The sequence below is a fragment of the Patella vulgata genome, chromosome 2 (genome assembly GCF_932274485.2).
Source record: "Patella vulgata chromosome 2, xgPatVulg1.2, whole genome shotgun sequence".
Taxonomy (NCBI): domain Eukaryota; kingdom Metazoa; phylum Mollusca; class Gastropoda; family Patellidae; genus Patella; species Patella vulgata.
The window spans coordinates 8,858,168-8,883,883 of record NC_065880.2 but is presented as its reverse complement, the minus strand read 5'-3'; the positions used below and the strand labels follow the sequence as shown (position 1 = coordinate 8,883,883).

At 38.8% G+C, this 25,716-nt stretch overlaps 1 protein-coding gene across 1 annotated transcript; it reads right to left on the bottom strand.

The window, feature by feature from the left end:
* Positions 1–1,337: 1,337 nt before the first annotated feature.
* Positions 1,338–24,018, bottom strand: LOC126809962 (uncharacterized). The gene is made up of 20 exons (XM_050534841.2): positions 23,911–24,018; positions 22,612–22,694; positions 21,623–21,843; positions 20,536–20,704; positions 19,339–19,469; positions 18,417–18,573; positions 17,207–17,377; positions 16,355–16,561; positions 15,640–15,697; positions 15,025–15,073; positions 14,102–14,261; positions 11,212–11,506; positions 10,284–10,417; positions 8,898–8,977; positions 7,921–8,208; positions 7,509–7,593; positions 6,628–6,787; positions 5,772–5,855; positions 4,925–4,992; positions 1,338–3,964 (listed from the first exon to the last, which is right to left on the bottom strand). Exons 1-20 carry the CDS (start codon positions 23,918–23,920, stop codon positions 3,698–3,700), a joined length of 2,877 nt encoding a protein of 958 aa, XP_050390798.2. The 5' UTR covers positions 23,921–24,018; the 3' UTR covers positions 1,338–3,697.
* Positions 24,019–25,716: the final 1,698 nt, after the last annotated feature.

Here is a 25,716-nt window from a genome sequence, read left to right as displayed (position 1 = left end):
TCGAACACAGGACCTCGTGGTTGGTGAACAGTCAACGTTTTACTCACTGAGTTCAGGCGGTTTTCAGAAAAGAGGGCATAAGGAATAAAAGGTTTATTGCGTTCACTACGGGGGGGTGGATGGCTGAATGGTTAGCGTGTGCGCATTGTATCATAAAGTCTGTCATTGAGTCGACTGGCGTGGTTTCGAATCCCCGGTTGAACGTGACAAGGAGTAGGGTGGCCTGTCCAACCTCGTGGGTTTTCTCCGGGTCCTCTGGTTTCCTCCCACTGCTAAATCCCTACTCACAAGCGAATTATTAAAATAAAATTAAACCATGTTAGTCCCGAAATGACCTAGTTTGTGTCGAGTGGACGTTAAACCCTATATCTCTCTCTCTCTCGCGTTCACTAGGTCCGGAATTAAATTATCTCAATTTCAAAAATAGTGTCAATCAAATGAAAGAGAGAATTTCGGAGTACAATGCATGTGCCGAATGCATAAAAAAATATCTCAACCAATCATGACAGCTGAAACATATTTGTTACTTAAAATACGTCACGGTGGGTAAGACGCTGGTTTGCTAGCCTGGAGGTCGGGTGTTCGATCCCTGCATTGGCCGAGAAAGTTCATCCAGATTTTCCGGCGTGGTTCCCCCTTGTCAAAGTTTGCACACGGAGATTGTCTGATCTTTCAGCGTTAGTGAGCGCTAGATGTGATGTATATGTACATTTTCCGAGACAAAAACCAGGATAAATGGCGTGTGTAGTGGATAATCCAGATTTTAATTAGGCTTCGATATTTTTAATAAATAATCAGTGATTAAAGTCAATATTTATATGTAATGAATTCTCCTCCTGCTAGGCACTGCGTCCGCCAAGTCACCTGACACAAACATGACCTCTTCTAACAGGTTTTTTATAGCAGGGGTATTCCCACACGAATACAATGTTTTGAGAAGTTTTGCTCCAAACTGGGCTAATGAAGACGGGCATACGCCAGTGTGCTATGAGGGAAATTTTGCCGGGGCAGCGGCACTATCGCCTACTCTTATCGAATTCCAACTGCCAGGGGATCTTTTACGTGCATTCCAATTATACACGTATATATATACGCCATACAGTGTGCTACGAGTGAAATTTTACCCTATGACACTAAACATTGATTAATCAATCAGCGTTGACGTTTCTAGTGGTTTACCCACAGTTCCATGCATCGTACGCCAAGAAGTCGGCGTAACAGATGGTTTCATTCGCTTATCCCTCACGCTATCCAGAACACAGGTTATATAACAAATTTTCCAGTACAGACAAATAAAACCGAAATTTTGAACTATAAAAAACAAAACGAAATAGGATCTGTGTTTTAATCAGATCATATACATTAACAAGAAGTCAAAACTAACCTACAAAAACCACTACCGTCACAATAAATTTATTTATCAAAAAAAATAAATAGAAATATCACAGCTCATTAAGAATAAGTAACAATCTACAGTTATCAATAAATTTACAATGGATTACGAAGTATTTTACAACAGTTTACAGAAAACAAGCTTTGACCATCACAACTAAATCACAGAAGTTAACGGGAGACAACTAAATCACAGAGTTATGTATTGTAAATTAATGGGAGACAACTAAAGTTATGTATTGTAAGTTAATGGGGGAGCATCCAGATTGGCTCGAGTGTACTAAATCATGACTCAAAGGTTACGCTGGAAGATGTAATATCAGAGATAAGAAATCCGATATAAAAGGAAGGGTCAAGGTCGTAGGCTGAGGTCCTTGTTTTATGGAGTTAGGTCTATCTGATAAGGCCAACTTCAAGTTTGGTCAAAGGTCATGAGATGTAAACAGGGCTAGCACTAATCCCAACCCTAACTCTGGATCTAGCACTTACCCTAACCCTAACCCACAGTCTCACCAACAATCATGTGCCCTAACCTTATATACATCTCAGCGACCTTGATGAAAATTGAGTTGGCCTTAACAAATAGATCTAGCTGTTTTATGGATGATTTGTTCACAAGAGTTTACAGAATGAATGGAGAGAAATACTTTAAAGGGACTAGCCCGAGTACATATGGAATTTAAACGCCAAAATATAGAGGAATGGTGTATTTACCCCGTCTCAAAATTTCAGCGCAAAATATTGAGTCATTTGGACGTGAACGTCACAACTGCTTATCCGGACACGTAACCCTTTTATGAGTTTGGGTCAATTTTTTCGTTGGGTGACCTGATAATCGATTCCCATCCCTTTTGAGGTTTATACAGTGAATGACCCATGTGTTATACATGATAGTGAAAGGTAAATGTCACCGACACATTATTTTTATAAAATAAAGGTCTTGTTTTATCCAGACACCGCATAATACAGCTTAGGACACCAGTCTCCATTTCCAGACAGGTTTAAGTTGTTTGAAAACGTATCACATATATTAAGTTAGTTGCTCGGTCCTAAGGTAGAGGATTTTAAGGGATTTTAAGACAAAATTAAGCAGTTTTATTCTCCAAAATATTATCGGGACTGGCCCTTTAAACTTCACAAAAACTAAAAATTTGGACACATTTGTCGGTTATAATTTACTTAAAAGCATTGAGTTAACCTTAAAAAAAATATTTAAAAAAATTGGGATAATGCTAAGGATTGTTATATTCTTTAAAATAAATATCTTTCCCTACCGACTGATGAAAACTCTGGTACACACATACAGTATAATAATATCAAAATACAGGAATATCTGACTTCTCATAAATATATCAAAATATAAGCTAAAGTAATGTTTTAATGCTGTTAATAATTTGGCAAATGAAAATATGTATTTGTCGTAAATTATCACAAAACTTGACAAGTAATGCAAACATGCAACAGTCACATGTGATGTCACTGAGTCTAATCACTTCTGTAATCAGATGTCAGTGGAATCAATCAAATACATGATATATCTTTAAATATTAATTAATTAATTACACTAAATACAATTCTTTGAAGGATGTCTGAGTTAAGTCTGTGACTATGGAACACCAGATTAACACATGTAGGACATGTAACCACAGAGGTTTTAGAGTGGACTAAGTTAAGTCCGAGACAATGGAACACGAGATTAACATATGTGGGACATGTAACCACAGAGGTTTTAGAGTGGTGTAAGTTTAGATTGAGACTATGGAACACCTGATTAACAAATGTAGGACATGTAATCACAGAGGTTTTAGAGTGGTCTGAGTTAATTCTGAGACAATGAAACACCAGATTAACACATGTAGAGCATGTAATCACAGAGGTTTTAGAGTGGTCTGAGTTAAGATTGAGACTACGGAACAGCTGATTAATGCGCCACCTGGATATGATACCATCTCAACCAATCAGCTGATACATTTAATTTTATCACAAATCTACTCACACCACATATGTTTAGACAAACATTTTACACAACTCAATACAATGTAACTTGAGAAATTCTGACTATCCCCCCCCCCACCCCACCTTGATATACATGTATCATAGACTCTGGCCTACACCTACATCAGACAGAAACAGCCACTGAGACGTTTTGTGTTTTTTAATTATTCCGGAAAAATATAAATTAATTAATATATCTTAAAAAAGATCAGGCTTTCGCGTTCTGGATCTTGTTTGCCTTCAAAAACAGCAACATAAATAGTTTTTCAATTATGCGGAAATTATAAATTAATTAATGTCTTATGATTGATCACGCTTCAACTTCTTGATCTTGCCTAGCTCCATCTGGTGGTTGACGTTCTATAATCGAGTTACTGCACTTGGAATCAACAATTTGATTGGTTCTTGGTGTATTCTGGGTGGAGCGATTAAAACCCGATAAAGTTCGTTCTGAAGATCGCGGAAAGCCTGGCTGTTGGACGGGATGTTGTTGCTGTATATAACGATCCATTAACCATGATTCAGCTGGTTTATTAAAATTTTTACTCAAATCAAACAGATTTAATACAGACATTTTCTAGCAAAAAGTTAAGATTAATAAATGAAATGAAATGGGGTTTAACCTCCAACTTTTCTATACACCAATCTGATCAAAATACATATCTATATTTCGTTTCGTTTTTTATATTTTCGATGGCCTACACTACATGAAGATCTGACCACTTGTAGTGGGAGGTCGCATCAGTGGTCATACGATTGGCTTTTGACCCTATGACCCCAGATATTTGATTAACCAATCAGTGTTGATGTTTCTAACTCGCTGCAACGTGGCTTATATAACAACACTTCCAGATCCTAGTGTAGTAAAGACAAGTAAAACGAAATTTTGAACTATAAAAAACAAAACGAAATAGGATCTGTGTTTTGAACAGATTGGCTGTTCCCATCACTGATAGGGGAAAATAAGGAACTTTCTCGAAACAACACTAGGATTAAACTAGGGACCCAGTACCTTATATTCATTCAGCTACTGGGCTACAGGGATTGCAGCGCCATGGCCTATTTTTATTTTGAATTCAAAGTTAAAATTGTCATAAGTTTTTTTTATGTGCACAACACAGTGTACATGTGACATCGGTTTTTCATCCATTCTGAATGACTAAGATGCCATTCCTCGTCAGGCTCACGGGTCTGTAACACTGACAAAGGGAAACCATGCTCGAACATTCTGTGTACATTCACCAGAATCGATCCCAGGATTTAATTCGTTGCGGTGCTCATACTTAACTCAATGACCCACCTATTTTGTCTGGTAAACTGAATCCTAATTAGTAATAAAATCCACTCGACACAAACCAGGTCATTTCGGGAGTAACATATGGTTCAATTTTATCTCAATAATTCACTTGCACATCAGGTCTTAAGTAGTGGGAGAAAACCGGAGGACCCGGAGAAAAACCCGCAAGGTTGGAGAGGCGACTCTACTCCTTGGCACAACGACTGGGGAATCGAAAACCAGAATTATAATAAAGGATACATCTCCTGATTTTAATGGAGGAAGTTGAAATACGGATGGAGGTTGTGTTAAACGTAGATCAGTCGAACCTGGAATACAATTAAATATATCAACATTAGACATAGACTTGTATCTAGAATGGTATTTAGGGACTCACAGCGAACACTAACTGAAATACATTTGCTTGATAAAGACGAGAATATCCTCGTCGAAACGTTGCTTAGTATTAAACTCAGTAATTGTGTATCTAAAAAATTGTACCTTGTGTTAATATGTTCAAATAATGAAATGGGGTTTAATTTCCTACTGTTCTGCTCCGACTGGGCTAATGAAGACGGACATACGCCATACAGTGTGTTATGAGGAAAATTTGGCCTGGGCAGCGGCACTATGGCCTAGTCTTATATTGAATTCCAGCTGCCAAGAGGTCTTTTAAGTGCATGTCAATGTATACATGGGACCTAGTTTTTTTTTGTCTCCTCCGAATGACTAGACAGCTGTCGGAAAAATCATGATGAACCTTCTCGACCAATGCAGGGATCGAACACGCACTAAACATTCGGCAACCCAACTCTCTCTTTTCAAAGGATTTGAATATTAGTCTTGAAGATTCTTGTTTGATAATAATCTCTTATGTTCAAAAGACTTTCAGTGGAATAACTAAAGTGTATACAGGTGACAATTCTATGGAATATTATTACTGCTTATTACTGAACGAGGCTTCTCTAGTCATTATCAAGCAATGAGAAAATATAAAACATAACAAGACAATATATATACATATAATGATTGCACATATTTCGATCATCACCCTGGTCAAATTTTTAAAATATTTTAGTTGGGGGCGGGGATAATAAATAAAACTAACCTGTAGGATGAAAATATTGATGAGCTCGTGGATTATAAACATTCCCTGTTTTATACGGCATAAATAATGCTGGTAAACTCACATCTGATATAAAATAATAATAAATAAATATCAGCAAACAATAAGTGTCGTTTAATGGTCGAGTAATGAAATGAAATGAAATGGGGTTTAACGTTCTACTGTTCTGCTAATGGTCGAGTGCGAGACATTAAGTAATATATTGATATTGTACGAGTGCGTTAGCCCGAGGACTATATCTATATATTACGCAATGTCTTGCACAAGACCATTAAACAATTAAAATACAGACACTATCCAGAATGTGCATTATAATGAAATATGTCAACTAGTATAAATAATGTATGCATGGCACATTGCCCATACCATTATGTGAAAAATAATGGTACGCCAAAATCAAAGGATGACGTCAAATCTGTATTTCAAGTGTCCCTTGTGTTGTTTCAATATATTATGCAATGTCTTTAGCTCGAGACTATTAAACAACTTAAAATTCAGACACCCCGAACGTGCTTTGCAATGAAATACATCACGCACGTCCAAAATTTCAACTAGTATAAATAATGTACACTTGGCACATATTTGAAGTAATGGTACGCCAACACCCGGAATTGAATTGTGTCAAACCCCAAATTAATGACAATCGAGTGAAAATGGGGATTTGGGGCTAGAACGCATGCGTCGACTGGACTGTATGAGAAAATATTTCAACCAACCATGACAGCTGAAACGTCACAATTCTACTCACACCACCCACTGACAGAACTTCGACACTCGATTGTAATTGTCTTAGTTGTGGACATTCCGGACTGACAATCAACCATCCCCATAAACATACCTTTTAAAGCATCGTACATTGCTTCCTCGCGTTGACTCAGTTTATGTTGACCGGCCAGTTTCTGTTCTAAACTTGATTTTATTTCTTCTAGTGTTTTCTCGTTTAATTCTTGTTTCCGTATTTTACTCTCCTCCTCAAATAATTTTAATCTCTCAAAAAACTAAAACAGACAAAACATTTCTCTAATAAAAACACTCACACCTCAATTTTCTATATACTGGAACAAAATTCTGAAATCAGTTGGCGACCAAAATAACGTTTGTTGATAGAGAGAGAGAAAAACAATGGATAGAGAAATTAAACTCTTGTAAATTGGACACTCATTATCAAAATTGAATGGTCAGCTTTAAACTGAACACAAGTACAAATTAGATGATTTATGGTGATTTTAAATAATTTTTATGAATTTTTAAAACAAAGATATGATATTAAATGAAAGTGAAAGAAATTAGTGCTAGATACACAAGATTAAATGATATCCAGGTTACAGTTATACCAATATGAAATGTATAAACGAGAGAGAGAGAGAGAGAGAGAGAGAGAGAGAGAGAGAGAGATGGGGTTTAACGTCCACTCAACACAAACTAGTAGGTCATTTCAGGACTAACATATGGTTTAATTTTATTTCAATAATTCGATTGCGCGTAGGGGTCTTTAGCAGTGGGAGGAAACCGGAGAACCCGGAGAAAACCCACGAGGTTGGACAGGCGACCCTACTCCTTGTCACGTACCACCAGGGATTCGAAACCACGCCAGTTGACTCAATGACAGGCCTTATGATAAAGCGCGCACATGCTAACCATTCGGCCGTCCAACCCCCCAAATGTAGAAACAAATAAAAGATAAAAAGTAATGTTGATATAATATCGGTCAATACTTACATCTTGTGGGAGATTTTCACCCCATTTAGGTAATGGTTTACCAACTTTAAAGTTTTTATTCACACGTGTTGGGAGAGGTAGTGCTCTGAAATATAGTCACATCCAAAATATTCAATTCTTTAATATGAACATAAACATTAGACCAAATGAAAATAATTTTCGTTCTTTGGTTGTCTTGATAAACAAATACCCGAGTTCTATCAACATTTAACTTTTAAATATGTGAGAGTAGGTTTCTTTAGCAGTGGGAGGAAACCGGAAGACCCAGGGAAAGTCCATGAGGTTGGACAGGAGACTCTAATGGAAACACGCCAGTTGACTCAATGACAGACCTTATGATACAACGCGTACGCACTAACTATTCAGCCATCCAACCCTCTCAAATTCCAAAGAAGTAATTGAATTGTCTAACCTGACAGTTTTTGGTTTTGATGGTAAACTTGGTACCGATTTAACAACAGGTGGAGTGACTGGTGCCATAGCAACCTCAACTGGTGTAGCTGGTTTAACGGGACTAGAGACAGTAGGAGTGGCACGTGATGGTTGGGATCGTGACTTAACAGATCGGCTAGACTTGACTGATCCGGTACTTCTATTACTAGCTACTGATGCTGGACGAGGAGATGCTGATTTAACTTTTTGTTGTTTCTGTTGTTCCACCATGGATTGTAAATTGTCCATTAATTCCTGTAGTCTTGTTCTGAAAAATATATTTAGGGTTAGGGTTAGCATTCCCAAAAATTCTCATTTATTCAAAGCAGCTACTTTGGACTCCGAGAAACGCCCGAACCTCCCCAACCGGCCTACAATTAGCATCTCCCAATGTTATATGCAGCATGCTTGGGGGAGAATTCCAAGTTTTAAAGATTGTTTTATGTGTACATGTTTGGATCACAGGCTTGTCCTCCTATCCGAACTAAAAGTCGCATTTTAACAGAGTCCGAAAAATGTTGAAGATTCTACTCAGCCCACACTATGATCCCAACCTGGAACATTCTGGTCAAGATGCCTAACCACATGGCAAACTGTGTCCCTGGAACATTCTGTCTGAGATGCCTAACTACATGTCAACCATTTTCATGGAACATTCTGGTTGAGATGCCTAACCACACGGCAACCATGTCCCTGAAACATTCTGGTCAAGATACCTAACTACATGTCAACCGTATTCCTGGAACATTCTGGTCAAGATGCCTAACCACATGCCAACCATGTCCCTGAAACATTCTGGTCAAGATGCCTAACCACATACAAACCATGGCCCTGGAATTTACTGGAATGGGTTTAACGTCGCCTCATCTCATCATGCCCAGTGCAGTGTATGCTTTCTGGAATATTTATTTACAAAGTTCACAAATAATATTATATCATCAGAGTTATTTCCCTTACTCGTATTTATTTTGTAGAGTTTCGATTTCATGTTCATGTTTTATCTGTATTGCATCAAATTCACATTTTAGAACCGTTTCCTGAAATATAAAATATATTTATAAAATATCATGGTATCACATTCCTGATAGTAGATTCATCCAAATTAACTAGTTCTTAATGTTTTCTCATATTTTGTTTTGTTTCTAACTTAAAATTCTAACTTGAAAAGAGAGAGAGAGAGAGAGAGAGAGAGAGAGAGAGAGAGAGAGAGAGAGAGAGAGAGAGAGAGAGAGGGTTTAAGTCCACTAACTAGGTAATTTCAGAGCTAACACATGGTTCAATTTTATTTCAATACTTCGCTTGCACGTATGGGTCTTTAGCAGTGGGAGGAAACCGGAGGACCCGGAGAAAACAAACGAGGCGACCCTCCACCTTGTCACATACAACTGACGAGGTTGGACAGACGACCCCATTCCTTGTTTCACCTTACTGGGGAATAGAAACCATGTCAGTTGACTCAATGACAGACCATATGATACAATGCACACGTGCTAACCATTTGGTCATCCAACCCCTCTAACTTGAAAAGAAGGTAGATTAGAGATATGGGGAATGTGGTTTTTCATTATATAATCTTGTTAATGGATGACAGATCGGTACGCACTGTCAAATTTCAATCAAGACATCTTTTGTCTATACAGATCATTGCATATCATTATTTATCAATTTCTATCCAATCTGAATAAAATACAGATCCAATTTTTTTTTCGTTTATTTATACTTTCGATGGCCTATACTACATAAAGATCTGACCAGTTGTAGTGGAAGGTCACATCAGAGGTCATATGAACGGCTTTTGACCCTATGATGGTAGACATTTGATTAACCAATCAGTGTTGCTGTTTCTAGTGGGTTACCCACAGTTCCGAGCACCTCACGCCAAAAACGTGCTGTAACAGGCCATTCCATTGGCTAATCCCTCACGAACACGGATTATATAACAACTCTTTCAGATCCAAGTGTAGTAAAGACAAGTAAAATGAAAATTTGAACTATAAAAAACAAAACGAAATAGGATCTGTGTTTTAATTAGAATGATTTGTATTAACATGTAGGAATCTTTCAGCAGTGGAAGACAACCCATGTAGTTTGACAGGCGACCTTTCTCTTTGTCACATACTTAAGCATATATGTTATGTTACACCACTTGACCCCCTCTAACCCCAAGACTTAATGACAGGTGTTAAAGTGTAGGTGTTAGATTACTTGACTACCTGACTTAATGACAGACCTTATGATCTAAAGTGCAAGTGTTGAACAAGATGAATGAATTAACCTCATGTCCTGACCTGAACAATCAAATTTGATCAACTCGAATAACAGTGAGAATTGTGGGATTGTTACCTCTCTGGGTTCGGGAGTAAACTGTATCGCTGAACTTGCTCTATCACGAGCTTCTTTATGTAAATCTTCCTTTGTTGTAGTTCGTAAATCTATTCCCGTCAAATCATAGACTAGATCACTCAGTCCCAAGGTACCTAAAACATAAATAATATGAAAACCAGTTAAAGAAACAAAGTGTCTCTGATATAAAGATATTAAACTTTGGGACGGGTGGGGGGGGGAGATGTAAACGCAGCATTACCCCCGTTACGCCTCCCAAATAAAATTTGAGAATAACTGTTTCATCAATTTGCTGATCTCAAGGGAGAGAATCCACAAACGAATTGAAATGAAATGGAGCTTAACGTCCTACTGTTCTGCTCCAACTGGGCTAATGAAGACAGCCATACAGTGTTCTATGAGGGAAATTTTGCTCGGGCAGCGGCACTATGGCCTAATCTTATATCGACTTCCAACTGCCAAGGGATCTTTTACGTGCATGCCAATGTATACACAGGACCTCGTTTTTTTGTCCCATCCGAATGATTAGACAGCTGTCCTTGTCAGGCCCTCCGTCCTGCATCACTGACAAAGTAAATAGTTCTCTGTTTGTGAAATGAGAGAGATAAAGAGATGGGGTTTAACATCCACTCGACACAAACTAGGTCATTTTGGGACTAACATATGTTTTTTAAAAATTTTATTTCAATAATTCGCTTGTGCGTAGGGTCGTTAGCAGTGGCAGGAAACTGGAGGACCCGGAGAAAACCCATGAGGTTGGACAGGAAACCCTACTCCCTGTCACGTACAACCGGGGATTCGAAACCACACCAGTTGACTCAATGACAGGCCTTATGATAGGCCTACAGCGCGCACGTGCTAACCATTCGGCCATCCAACCTCCCATGTGTGTAATGACACAAAACATGAAAGAGTAATTAATATGCACCTGATTGTCTGTTGAAATATTGCGGCCTTGGTCTTTTACCCCAATAAAATATAACAGGTAGAGATCCTGCTGGCCCTGTACTACCCCGACCGGGTTTCAGTGAAAACAGAGGAAACGGAATCGGATCGACGTTCTTCAACACTTCATCTTTAATAGCGAGGCTTTTTTCTGAGGCAGCATCATTTATTGATATATCCATGGAATCCGAGAGAGAGTCTATCGAGTCTTGGTCATCATCTGTTCGTAAAATGACATCATCACCTCTCGGTGCTGGTAGATAAACTGTCTGTAAGCCCTGATGTCAGAAATAAAATAAAATAAATTCATGCCAGATCAGTCATTATGAATATTCATGATCTTTGTATATATGAATAATAATGAGTTACTTCAGTTGTCATGATAAAGCATATATACTATTCAAAAAAAGTAGGGGATATTTGATTTTGGGGGCATAATACTAAAATATGCAAATGACTACGAAAAAAGTCACTATAGAACCTAACAGAAGAAACATTTCCAGTTACATTTGACGCCCAAACGCACCAATAGCTACCGCATGGAATGCATGTGATGCTTGGGATCATCATGGGGGTCCAACCCAAGATTTGCACGACTCTGACTTTGAATGTTACAGTCATTGTGGCATTATATTCCAGGGTGGAAACATCAGTTTAATTGTTTTAGTGACCAGAAAACAAATTTTGATATGCGTCGGCTTACCCAAAATGAAAGGTTACGTGCCCTTGGCATGCTACAGATCGGCACAACACAGGCGGTTGTGGCGCGGACGATGAATGTTTCTCAGTCTGTCATAAGCAGGCTATGGTCCAGATACCGTGATACACAATCTGTACAGGACAGACCACGCTCAGGTCGACCAAGGGCGACAACTCAAGCCCAGGATCGATTTATCCGTACCTTGGCCTTGAGAAATCGTGTCATCACAGCAAATCAGATCAGCGCTCGTCTTCAAACAGACACTGGTGTGAGAGTGAGTGGCCAGACGATTCGGAATCGACTGCATAGGGGTCACCTTCGCGCCCGACGTCCTCGCGTGATCCCTTGTTTGAGAGATCATCACATTCAGGCAAGACGTCGTTGGTGTAGGGATCGTCAACACTGGGATAATCGACGCTGGAGCAATGTGATGTTTTCAGATGAGTCAAGGTTCACTGTTGATTTTTTGGACAGACGTAGGAGGGTGTGGCGTCGTCGAAACGAGCGCTTCCAAGACGTTAACGTCATCAGACATGATCGATTTGGGGGTGGTTCTGTTATGGTGTGGGGAGGCATCACTGTTGCTGGAAGAACGGCTTTACATGTTGTTGCAGGGCGTGTTACAGGCCAGTACTACCGGGACAACATCTTGGCAGTCCATGTTGTGCCGTTCGCACGACGTCATGGCCGCCGTTTCATCTTCCAGGATGACAACGCAAGATGTCACAGGGCCAGGATCGTTACAGGTTACCTCCAACAACAGAACATCACCACATTACCTTGGCCAGCACTGAGTCCCGACCTCTCCCCCATCGAGCATGTCTGGGACATGCTTGGACAGAGGTTACGTCAACGTCAACAACGTCCTGCCAATGTCCAAGAACTTGCTGCTGCGTTGCAACAGGAATGGGACAATCTGGACCAAAATGACCTTAGACGTCTCATTAGGAGTATGCCACGTCGGATCAATGCTTGTTTGGCAAACAGAGGAGGATTTACCCGTTACTGACTTGGTTGTGATGCTGTGGTAACTTTGCTGTTTGACCCCGGGTATCATTTTACCCTTATAATGGTCAGTCTGTGCCTTACTTAGTCTAACGATCATTTGGAATAAATCGATGAATGTGAACTTCATTTCATTTTGTCATTTGTTTCTTTGTCAGTTTCATTAAGTGACTTTAATAACACTTAAAAATCAAATATCCCCTACTTTTTTTGAATAGTATAGTTGGGTTGTTTATCCAGTGACATACAGAGGTTTGTTGATACCCAAGACCAACTCGTTGCTCATATTCCCCAAGAATCAAGTATAGGGAGAGAGAGAGAAATGGGGTTTTATATCCACTTGACACAGACTAGGTCATTTCGGGACTAACACATGGTTTAATTTTATTTCAATAATTGCTTGCATGTAGGGGTCTTTAGCGGTGGGAGGAAACCGGAGGACCCAGAGACAACACGAGGTTAGACAGGAAACCCTACTCCTTGTCACGTACAATTGGGGATTAGAAACCACGCCAGTTGATTCAACGACAGGCCTTATGATACAACACACACGTGCTAACCATTTGGCCATCCAACCCTCCCAAACAACAAATTTATTTATGGTACAAAAACTTGTCTTTAGAACTAATTTGTGGGTCAACAGACTGCAGCCCATACAGCCCCGCTCTTAATTCGAACTTGTGTACATCTGAAGCTATAACAAGTAACGGTGCACCCATCTTCAATAGAAGTCTTGATCTCGCTTTAACTATGTACATCTTATCAAGCCCTTCATGTAATACTCTGCATATTTCTGCACTAATTTTGATTGGATACTGATCCAGCTAGGGAGCCTATCAGATTCCTCGATCAACGCGAATACCAAGTCTCGCACTTTCCAGCTAATATTTCTAATCTGTGATAATCGAGTTGCAAAGCTCAAGGTTCGTTCAAAGTCAAGATTTCCGTGGAGGACCCCATGTTTGATTTTAGTGTGTTTGTGTTACAACCTCTGATTGGACGCTATCGTTCACGTGTCTGTGTTAAAGAAGATATAAGTTCGAGAATTGTAGACCAGTGTAGCAGCGTCTAGATATTGTAAAACTCGCAGTCGTTGCTTCAGGAACATGTGGTGCACCATGTGGGACGATATTAAAGTTGTAAATAATCTGAAATAATCTGAACTCACCAATTGTTGTAAATCTGTTACATCTACTGTTGCCATGGCAATAATTTCTTCAAATTGTCCATGTTGAATAGCAAACTGGATATGTTTAGGTTTTGAACTTGTTCCATCTTTGGTAGATTTCATATCATCAACGTCCAAACTGACTGTGAATTCTTCGTATCTGAATCAGGAAATATGTTACTTTGTTTTATAGAAAATACAAAGTTACAGTGAAATATAGATAGGTAATCAGTTTGGCATCGAACCATTATATAATGATATTTTTTTAAGTAAAATACAACTATCAAAATATCAGCGAATCATTAGGATTTATATCCCTTGGCACCTCGACAACCTCCATCGAGTAACACCAACCACCAGAGTCTCATCGAATAGCTGTGAACCTTTCGAAGGGTTGTACAATAAATCTGTGAGCCTTTCGATGGGCTGTACAATAGTTCTGCGAGCCTTTCGAAAGTTCTGTGAGCTCCAGATGAGCTGTATAATAGTTCTGTGAGCTACAGATTGGCTGTATAATAGTTCTGTGAGCTACAAAACTTAATGTAAAAAACAGATGACAATTATATAATTTTTTCAAGGGGGTTGGGAGGCACGTTTCATCATAAGGTCAATCAATGAATCAAGTGGTGTGATTTCGATTCCCTGTCTAACTTCGGTTTCCTCCCACTGCTAAAAACTCCTACATGCAAGCGACTGATTGAAATAAAATTAAAACTGTATGTTAGTCCCGAGGGAGGAAACCGGAGGACCCAGAGAAAACCTACGAGGTTGGACAGACGACCCTATTCCTTGTCATGTACAACCGGGAGATAGAAACCACACCAGTTGACTAGATGACAGACCTTATGATGCAGCACGCACAGGCTAACCATTTGGCCCCCCCACCTCTTCATTAGAGAAAAAGAACAATAATATAGTCTTACTTTCCATGATTTTTAGGTGGTGGATCTTCTACTAGCGGTGATCTGTCGGCTAAAATAAATACAACAAATTCATAAAAATAGAATGAAAAAACACAAATATCATAGACCTGGTTTCCATTTGTCAGTGATGCAGGATGGAGGGGCCGGAAAGGAAAAGTTCAGTTGTTCGAATATCTACCTTGTTGTCTACCTGCGGCTGGTGGTCTAGTTGGTGGAGGAGAAGGGGGTAGAGAAATGAAATAGAATGAAATGGGGTTTAACGTCATACTGTTCTGCTACGACAGGGCTAATGCAGACGGACATATGCCATACAGTATGCTATGAGGGAAACAATTTTGCCCAAGCAGCGGCACTATGGGGATCTTTTACGAGCACGCCAATGTATACACAGGTCCTTGGGGTTTTTTTTGTCCCATCCGAACGACTAGACAGCTGTCATTATCAGGACCTCCGTCCTGCACAACTGACAAGGAGAAACCATGCTGGAAATTCCTGACGAACTTTCTTGACCAATGCAGGGATCAAACACATGACCTTTAGACTAGCGATCCAGCGTCGAACCCACTTAGCCACCGTGGCTCCAGGGGATAGAAAGATATAGATAAATATGCCTACCTTGATGTCGACCTGCAGCTGGTGGTCTAGTTGGACTAACAGGTAAATCTTCTACTACCTGTAAAAATATAAAATAATAGATCACAACACAAAAATATTTCCTCCCCACCCTCTCCACCGCCGCCCTGCCCTACCAACATAACGATCTTATCCTCCCCCAAAACTGTGATAACTTCACTCAGAATAAAGTAATTTGACTGAAATTTTCTATATATTTCTATTTTATTATCAAACTATTATAGCACTGAAAAGAAATGAAATGGGGTTTAATGTCCTACTGTTTTGCTCCGAACTGGGCTAATGAAGACAGGCATACACCATACAGTGTGCTATGAGGGAAATTTTGCCCGGGCAACGTACTATGGCCTACTCTTATATCAAATTCCAACTGCCAAGGAGCCTTTTACGTGCATTCCAATGTATACACGGGACCTTGTTTTCTGTCCTATCCGAATGACTAGAGAGCTGTCCTTGTCAGGTCCTTCATCCTGCATCACTGTCGGAAAATCTTTATGAACTTTTTCGGCCAATGCAGGGATCGAACACGTGACCTCCAGGCTAGTGAGCCAGCGTCTTACCCACTTAGCCACCATAGCTTCCGAAACTATTATAGCAGGAATAGCCAGATATATGTATATAAATCATACATACATATTTAACGGACCATCTAAAGTATTTTTTTTATATAGATCTAAATATCAAATCTAAATCTCACCTCATCCTGTAAATCCAACACACCCGTTTTAAACATCTGATTATCGTACGTTAACGAACATTTTAAGTCGTGACTATCCAGGCCTTGTGGTTGAAATATTCTCACATAAAGATAAACATCATAGTCGGGTTCTCCCGTCCATACGGCCGTCTCCGTCGTCGGTGGTTTCACAATAACAGGTGCTTGTTCACTTCCAAATCTCACCCTCTAATTTAATATAATATTTCACATTTATTAAATCATACAAATAAAATTAAAGGAAATCTGGTAATCTATTTTTCTTACTTTAAGGTAATGAGTCTCATATAAGGATTTGACGATGATTTAAAAACAATGCTACAAGGTTTTGCAATTTAAATTTCTAAAAGGAATTAATTCCTTGACAGACCTTCTGTCCTGGAACCACTGACAAAGGGAAACTATGCTGAGAAATCCTTAAAAAACTTTCTCTACAACCAGTGATTGAACCTGGGACCACCTGGTCATTGAACCAGCACCTAACTCACTGAGCCTCCATAGAGATAATCTGATTCAGGGGCATGGTGATCCATGATTTTACACGAGGAACAAGATGCCGTCCAGGCCCCCAAAAAACAATAGTTATATATGTGAGCAGGGGAAGGGGGAGGGTTCCTCCCAGTGTAGCATATCTGACCCACAGTATAAGTTTGACACTGGTTAAGCATTATAATTATGATTACAATGTTGGAAACTGTATTGAAACGCAGGATTTTTGCCATTTGCAAGAGGGCACAAAAACTCAATGGGGCAAAAAAATTCAAAACCATGACGCAAAGCGCGCCACTGTGTCCCTCTGACTTAGCCCCTGCTATGATTTGCCTTAATGCATACCTTGGGAGAAACGGTTCCACTTTCTACTTCTTCTACACTTTGAACACTTTCTACTAGATCTTCAACTTGCTCTACAGTTGTCTCGGCAACAACAGGTTCTTCAGGCTCACTAGACTGAACTGATTCCACTTCTCCTCGACTTTCATCTACTTCAGTCTCTACAGCCGTTTCCTAGGTAACAAGAATATTATTTATAATATACAGAATTCCTAATAAACAAGAAGAAATCATTAAGCTATAGGGTCTACGAAACCACCAAGACAAACCTACGGACAAGACAAACTACACAGATATTGCAAGAAATAAACATCATATAACAATTCATGTGAACAGATCAATTGCTTTGCCTATCTCAGTAACAACAAATATATTGTCTTTTAATTACAGACACAACCTAGAAGTTCCTTGCGTAGGAAAATATTGAAATGTCAAACCCCTGGGATGGGAAAACGCTAGGAGAGACATTTTGCCGAAACGGAGCATTTTTGGCTTCTGGCTACTTTCCATCGTATTCCAACTGTCGGATCATGGGTTGTTAAACATACATTATGCAAGATCTAAACCTGCCTATTACACATCTTTCTTTAGGCCTTAAATGTTATCTAAATTATTAACTAGACATTAATTAACTTATCCAGACCATAATCAACTCTCGATGTCATCGCTAGCCTAAGATATTTAGCGGATTGGAATAAATTTTTTGAAAAATAATCAAATCGATAAATGGATAATCAAGACTTTGTTTTTATCGTACCGACTTTAGTAATGATGATCAAGGCTGGGCCTAAAATTCAAAAGGTAATATCTCTGTTCAGAGTGAAGCAATTCGACTGACATTTTTAGCATATTCTATTTACATTATCTAATCTCCCATAATGGCCCTTTAACATGGGATAAGAAAGTCTAGTTTTACATGAGAGAGAGAGAAATGGGGCTTAAAGTCCACTCAACATAAACTAGGTCATATCAGGACTAACACATGGTTCCATTTTATTTCAATAATTCGCTTGCGCGTAAGGGTTTTTAGCAGTGGGAGGAAACCGGAGAACCCAGAGAAAACCACCGAGGTTGGACAGATGACCCTACGCCTTGTCACATACAACCGGGGACTCGAAACCACGCCAGTTGACTCAATGACAGACTGTATGATACAGCACGCACGTGCTAACCATTCGGCCATCCCCCCCCCCCCCCCACTAGTTTTACATACTGATTGTTGTTTCTGACTGGTATCTAGACTACTGGCTTCCATGCTATCGACGTCACGACTTGATTGTTGAGCGACCATTGTATCTTCATCCTCGTCCTCGGATTCAGATGCAGATGATTCTTCTAATGACCTTGTATATTCTTGTACATGTTCAAACCTAAATAAACAGAATAGTCATCAATACCACAATATCACAACAATTAAACTATGGGGAGAGAGAGAGAGAAATGGGGTTTAACGTCCGCTCAAAACAAACTAGGTCATTTCGGAACTAACATATGGTTCAATTTTAATTCAATAATTCGTTTGCGCCTTGGCTCTTTAGCAGTGGGAGGAAACTGGAGGACCCGGAGAAAACCCACAAGGTTGGACAGGCGACCCTACTCCTTGTCACATACAACTGGGGAATCAAAACCACGCCAGTTGACTCAATGACAGACCTTATGATACAGTTCGAACACGCTAACTATTCGGACATCAACCCCCAAAAATCCAGTGAGCCACCATGACTCCTTGGTGAATGGTAAAGTGAAGTCAATAAGCAATCGTAAAAACACAAATATAATAATGTCTATATTACTAGAAATTGTACATCATATCATACACCCTACCGATAATGAAGCAAACTGTACATTATATTATACAACCTACCGATAATGAAGAAAATTAATATAAGCCTCCTTTAGCATGTTTTCTATCCTATTCTAAATGTTTTTAAATTGTTCTGTAGATGTTAAAGGCAGTCTTCATTAGCGCATTCGGAGCAGAACAGTAGGACGTTAAACCCTATTTCATTTCATTTTAAATTGTTCAAAATGTTGGAAATAAATACTGTTTAATCCAACTCAACTAAGAAAAGACAACTAAATTTTCCTCGCATATTATCCATAATTATGACATTTTAAAAAAAAACAACACTTACCCCATTTTAGCTTTTTGTTTGATCGTTTCTATTAAAAATTTCCATCTTCTTCCATGACCTTTATTACTTGTGACCTTCGCAAAAACTTTCTCCCAGTTCATTATTCTCTTCTCTTTAGCTATCCTCTTTGACTAAAAAAAATAAACAAAATAAAATTAGGTTAAAATTTACTTCTCTTTAGCTATCCTCTTTGACTAAAAAAAATTAAATAAAATTAGGTTAAAATTTACTTCTCTGCACTGTAGGGGGCTTATAAAGATGGGCATACGCCATGCAGTGTGTTATGAGGGAAAATTTTGCCCAGGCAGCAGCAATTAGATAACAATAAGAGGACACTTGTCAAACGTCGTGCTTTTAGAATAAAAACTAGTGATTGTTTCCTATAGAAATTGTGTTCTGTTAATGTGTTTCCCAATCGCTAAATGCCACTTAAAGATTACAAACTAGGTCATTTTGGGACTAACATATGCCAGCCTGTAAATAAGATGCTCATCACTGACAATGTCAGACACAACTTCAGGCCTTGTCAGACTTGTCGACATAATACTAATAATGTCAGGTTCAAAATCATTTAGAGGGGGTGGGGGATAGATGGCCGAATGGTTAGCGTGTGCACGTTGTATCATTGAGTCATCTGACGTGGCTTTGATTCCCCGGTTGTATAAGGCAAGGAGTAGGGTCGCCTGTCCAACCTCGTGGGTTTTCTCCCGGTCCTCAGGTTTCCTCCCACTGCTACAGATCCCTACGCGTAAGCAAATTATTGAAATAAAATTGAGCCATGTTTGTCCCAAAATGACCTAGTTTGTGTCGAGTAGATGTTAAACCCCATTTATTTTTCTCTCTCTCTTTCAAAATCATTATTTACAAGCCGGAACAATTTTATTTCAAAACTCTTTTGAGCGTATTTGTCTTTAGCAAATAGAAGAAATCGAAACAAATGAAATGGGGTTTAATGTTCTACTCCGACTGGGCTAATGAAGACGGGCCAAAGCCATACAGTGTGCTATGAAGGTAGTTTTGCCCGGGCAGTGGCACTATGGCCTACTCTTATATCGAATTCCAAATGCCAAGGGATCTTTTACGTACACACCACTGTATACACGGTTCCTCGGTTTTCCGTCTCATTGGATACCAAAACAAGAGCGTTGACCGAAACGAGAGCGTTGATTGTGACTGTAAAGAGTATTATAATCTTACATGTGCATCTACTAACTGCAATCGTTTAATAGCTATATTCAGTTGTCGTTGTTTATTCTCGTAATCATCGTGTAATTTCTTTAATGCTGCACTCTTCTCCTCCCAAGGTGTCGAATAAACATGAACCATTCGGACTAATTCATTGATTGGTTTACTCTGATCACTAACACTGTAAACAAAAACATAATGCTGTATTTACACATAAAAACTATAAATAAACAACCAATCGGATTAAAATACAGATCTATATTTTGTTTTGTTTTTTTATACTTTCGATGGCCTACAATACATGAAGATTTGGTCAGTTGTACTGGAAGGTCGCGTAAGGGATTGTACGAACGGCTTTTGACCTTATGACGTCAGACATTGATTAATCAATCAGCGTTGACATTTCTAGTGGCTTACCCACAGTTCCGTGCACCTCATGCTAAAAACTTGCCGTGACAGATCGTTTCATTGGCTAATCCCTCACTTCAACCAGAACGCCGGTAATATAGCAACTCTTCCTGATCCTAGTGTAGTAAAGACAAGTAAAACGAAATTTTGAACTATAAAAAAAGAAACGAAATGGGATCTGTGTTTTAATCAGATTGATAAACAATTTCTACGATTATCTTAATTCATAAATCAAATTGAAATATAGAATTAAACTGTTTTTACTAATTTATCAACTATTTTACCATGATTCTTAACAATGCATAAAAGATCGTATTTATCATTCCAGAAGTAAAAATTGACCAATGGCGAAAGAGAGAGAAAGAGAGAAATGGGGTTAACGTCCACTTGACACAAACTAGGTCATTTCGGGACTAACATAAGGTTTAATTTTATTTCAATAATTCACTTGCATGTTGGGGTCTTTTTTAGCACTGGGAGGAAACTGGAGGACCCGGAGAAAACCCACGAGGTTGGACAGGCGACCCTACTCCTTGTCACGTACAACCGGGGAATCAAAACCACGGCAGTTGACTCAATGACAGACTTTATGATACAACGCGCACATGCTAACCATTAAGCCATCCAACCCCCCACCAATGGCAAAAGTTTGGCACTCATCTGCAGATTATACACAACAATAAGTACAAACCTTCTGAACACTCGTCCACAGGCCGTTGTTAATTTTATAAGAACTGATGGTGGTAAAGCATGTTTTATTAATTCATCTTTAAACGCCAGTAATTCCTGTACACTGGTCTGGACCAATGCCATCGAACCAACAACGCCATCGCATAAAATATCAAATTTATTCGCTTCTTTCGTCGTTACGTTTCCATCTTCATCTTCATTACCAGATTCTTCTGAACTTTGCTGAAAAATAAAAAATAATCTGTATTGACGTTAACATGAATATTCAAGAGCTTATGAATATTAATGAGTTGCAATTGTGTGTAGAGACGGTATCATAAGGTCTTTCATTGAATCTACTGGTGTGGTTTCGATTCCCTGGTTGTACATGACAAGGAGTAGGGTCGCCAATTCAACCTCATTGGTTTTCTCTGGGTCCTCCGGTTTCCTCCCACTGCTAAAGACCCCTTCACGCAAGCGAATTATTGAAATAAAATTGAACAATATGTTAGTCCCAAAATGACCTAGTTTGTTTCGAGTGGACATTAAACCCCATCTCTCTCTATCTGAGGGATGGAAACTACTACTAGTGCTAAGTGCTATAACAATTAAGCTGCTATGCATTTATATAAAACTTCTGGTGACTCCCAGGGATGGAAACTACTACTAGTGAAGCTGCTGTGTATTAATATAAAACTTCTGGTGACTCCCAGGGATGGAAACTACTACTAGTGAAGCTGCTGTGTATTAATATAAAACTTCTGATGACTCCAAGGGATGGAAACTACTACTAGTGAAGCTGCTGTGTATTAATATAAAACTTCTGGTGACTCCCAGGGATGGAAACTACTACTAATAAAGCAGCTGTGTATTAATATAAAACTTCTGGTGACTCCCAGGGATGGAAACTATTACTAGTGAAGCTGCTGTGTATTAATATAAAACTTCTGGTGACTCCCAGGGATGGAAACTACTACTAGTAAAGCTGCTGTGTATTAATATAAAACTTACAAGAACTCCTGCTTCTTCTGGCTCTTCTTCGTTATCAATCTCCTCATCTTCATCTTCAACTAAAGCTTCTAAATTATTCATACCTAATTAAAGATACATTATATATGGGAGATTAGATAAAGAGCTGGCAGTTCTCACTATAATAGTTAAAAACTAGATAATTTAAAGGGAATTTGCTGAAAATTTCAGTCAAATTAATCCACTCTGAACTGAGAATTTAGCGATTTAATTTTAAGCATAGCCTCGATCATCATTACTAAAGTCGTTACGATAAAAAACATAGTCTCGATTATCCATTTTTTTATTTAATCATTGATGAGCGTTGAGTAGCAGATCGGATTGTAATCCAGTAAACATCACAGGCTAGCGATGCCATCAAGAGTTGATTATGGCCTGGATAAGTTAATTAATGTCTACATGTAATTAATAGTTTATATAACATGCAGGCCTAAAGAAAGACCTGCAATAGGCAGATTTAGCTCTTGCATAATATACGTTTAAAAATATCTAAATAATATCAATCATTATTTATGAAAATGGATGTTCTGCGGAATAACATAACATGAGACAACATAATAAGACCTGTGAGTGATTGTGCCTTGAAAGTTGAAGTCTGAATTTTTGCCCAAAAATGTCTGACAGACTGGGGGGTTGGATGACCGAATGGTTAGCAAGTGCACGCTGTATCATAAGGTTTGTCATAGAGTCAACTGGTGTGGTTTCGATTCCCCGGCTGTACGTGACAAGGAGTAGGGTCACCTGCCCAACCTTGTGGGTTTTCTCCGGGTCCTCCAGTTTCCTCCCACTGCTAGAGACTCCTTTCTCTCTCTCTGCCTGACAGACCGACAGGGGCCTTATTTTTAAGCCTGTAAATTTCAAGTCTTTATGATCAATGGATGTGCTAGCTGCACAGTGGTACAATTGAGTTTCACTCAGCATCCTTTTTTTTCGGGCCTAAAAAAATTGTTTGAACCGTTTGTAGACTATCTTACATCAATCCTTAATTTGTTTTGTTGGTTATACGATTTCAGAGTACATTTAGATTCTGGGAGGAAACACAATTTTGAATAAATATTGATCGCTCATTTATAATTTACAGAAGCAAAAACTCAAAAACAACAAAAAGCCAAATCACGTTTTGAGTTACTTTTTTGACGAAAATCAAAGTCGTTTTACTATCAGCATCAACAATGTCAAGTAAGGGCAGTGTCATGTCCTTGTGGAAGGCTTTTTTTACTTTTTTTTAAATCTACAGATTACACGGAAATAAAATAAAACAACAGAAATATTAAATATTACCACTGTCCATTTTCGCAGTTTATTAAACGACGGGTTTCTGTTTTTATTTTTCTTGAAGCTTCATCTGTCAGCCATGATGACGCTGTTGTCAAGTGCCCGTCACATGACCTATCACGTGGTTTTGTTTATTGTCTTGAGCTACCAGTGACTCTCAAGTATAGACATGTGCAATGAAAGACAATTTAATCTCGGCTTTCCTGTAGTCTAGTTAGTATTTGATAAGGCCAAGGATCTTATCAATTTCAACCAAGCGTCAATGTTTTTGACATTTTGTATATTAAGTTAGGTTCTGGATCAAACAGATTGTTGCTATATTTTACTCAACTGGCTAGAAGACAGAGAGAGAGAAAGAGAGAAATGGGGGACACAAACTAGGTCATTTCGGGACTAAAAATATATGGTTTAATTTTATTTCAATAATTCGCTTGCGCGTATAGGGGTCTTTAGCAGTGGGAGGAAACCGGAGGACCCGGAGAAAACGCACGGGATTGGACAGGCGACCCTACTCCTTGTCACGTACAACTGGGGATTCGAAACCACGCCAGTAGACTCAATGACAGGCTTTATGATACAGCGCGCACGTGCTAACCATTCAGCCATCCAACCCCCCGGCTAGAAGACAATAGTCCCAGTATGTCACAATTGTAGAGACGGGTCCAGTAATTTGGAAGGGGCGCAAACTTGATTCTCACCGAGCGTAACGAGGCCTAGAAATATGGATGACTTCTTAAGCCCACGGCAAAGTGGATTGAAATGTTTAATTTGTTGCATGTTCGATTAAAAACGTTTGTGTCATTTTTAATTCCATTCCATAAATATATATTTTATTACACAATGCACCTTTTTCGGACAGCATGTAAATTATACATTATGACATTATATTTTGTCAGCGAAATCATGTAAACCATATAAACGAGTCTTTAGAAGAATTAAACACAGGACGATCAGCGTGGGGATGTTTCCTTACTTTTAACTATAACATCATCTTGTTCTACCTTTATAGCTAGGCCTACTCATGACATATAGTCCATCATTTCTATATTTTTTATAATCCCGCCCTGCTTCTCGAAATCTTAACTAAAGATAAAATCCAAATTTTAGTAGCTACTTCAATTTTGATTGGCTAAGCATCAAAATCAATCTAATATCATCTAATCAAATTACTAAAATTTGGATTTTATCTTCGTTAAAATTTCGTGAAACAGGCCCCTGACCCCTAGAAATCCTAAGCTACATCAAGCGACTGATGCGCATATTTTTTTTATTTTTTTTTTAAAAAATACTTTTAACTAGACAAGTTCAATAACTGACATAATCAAAACAATTTACACTTAATGTCAAATAACATAAATTAAAGAAAAAAAACGGGTAGCAAGTTACATTTGTTGTTTGCTAGGAATAAAAAACGGTTCCAATATTAACTCTTTATATTATGAACTCAATGACCTTCGAGCACATTTCCTACATGGGCGTAGTGACCCATGATTTTGCAAGAAGAATAGGATCCCGCCCGGCCACCCAAAAAATAATACTTATATGTGTGGACAGGGGGTGGTGGGGTCGCATTCCCTTCCAGTGCCACCGGTTAATATTGGAACATGCTAGAGTCGTTTTGTAGCATATCTAACCCACGGTATATGTTGACACTGGTTGAGCATTATGATTATGATTATAACGTTGAAAACCTCATTGAAACCACATGATATTGTATTGCGTGCCCTAAGGTTCGGCTTTAGGACCTCTCTTATTTTATATTTTCATCGATGACTTACCTCTTCACATTTAAACTGTGTTCTATTCACTGAC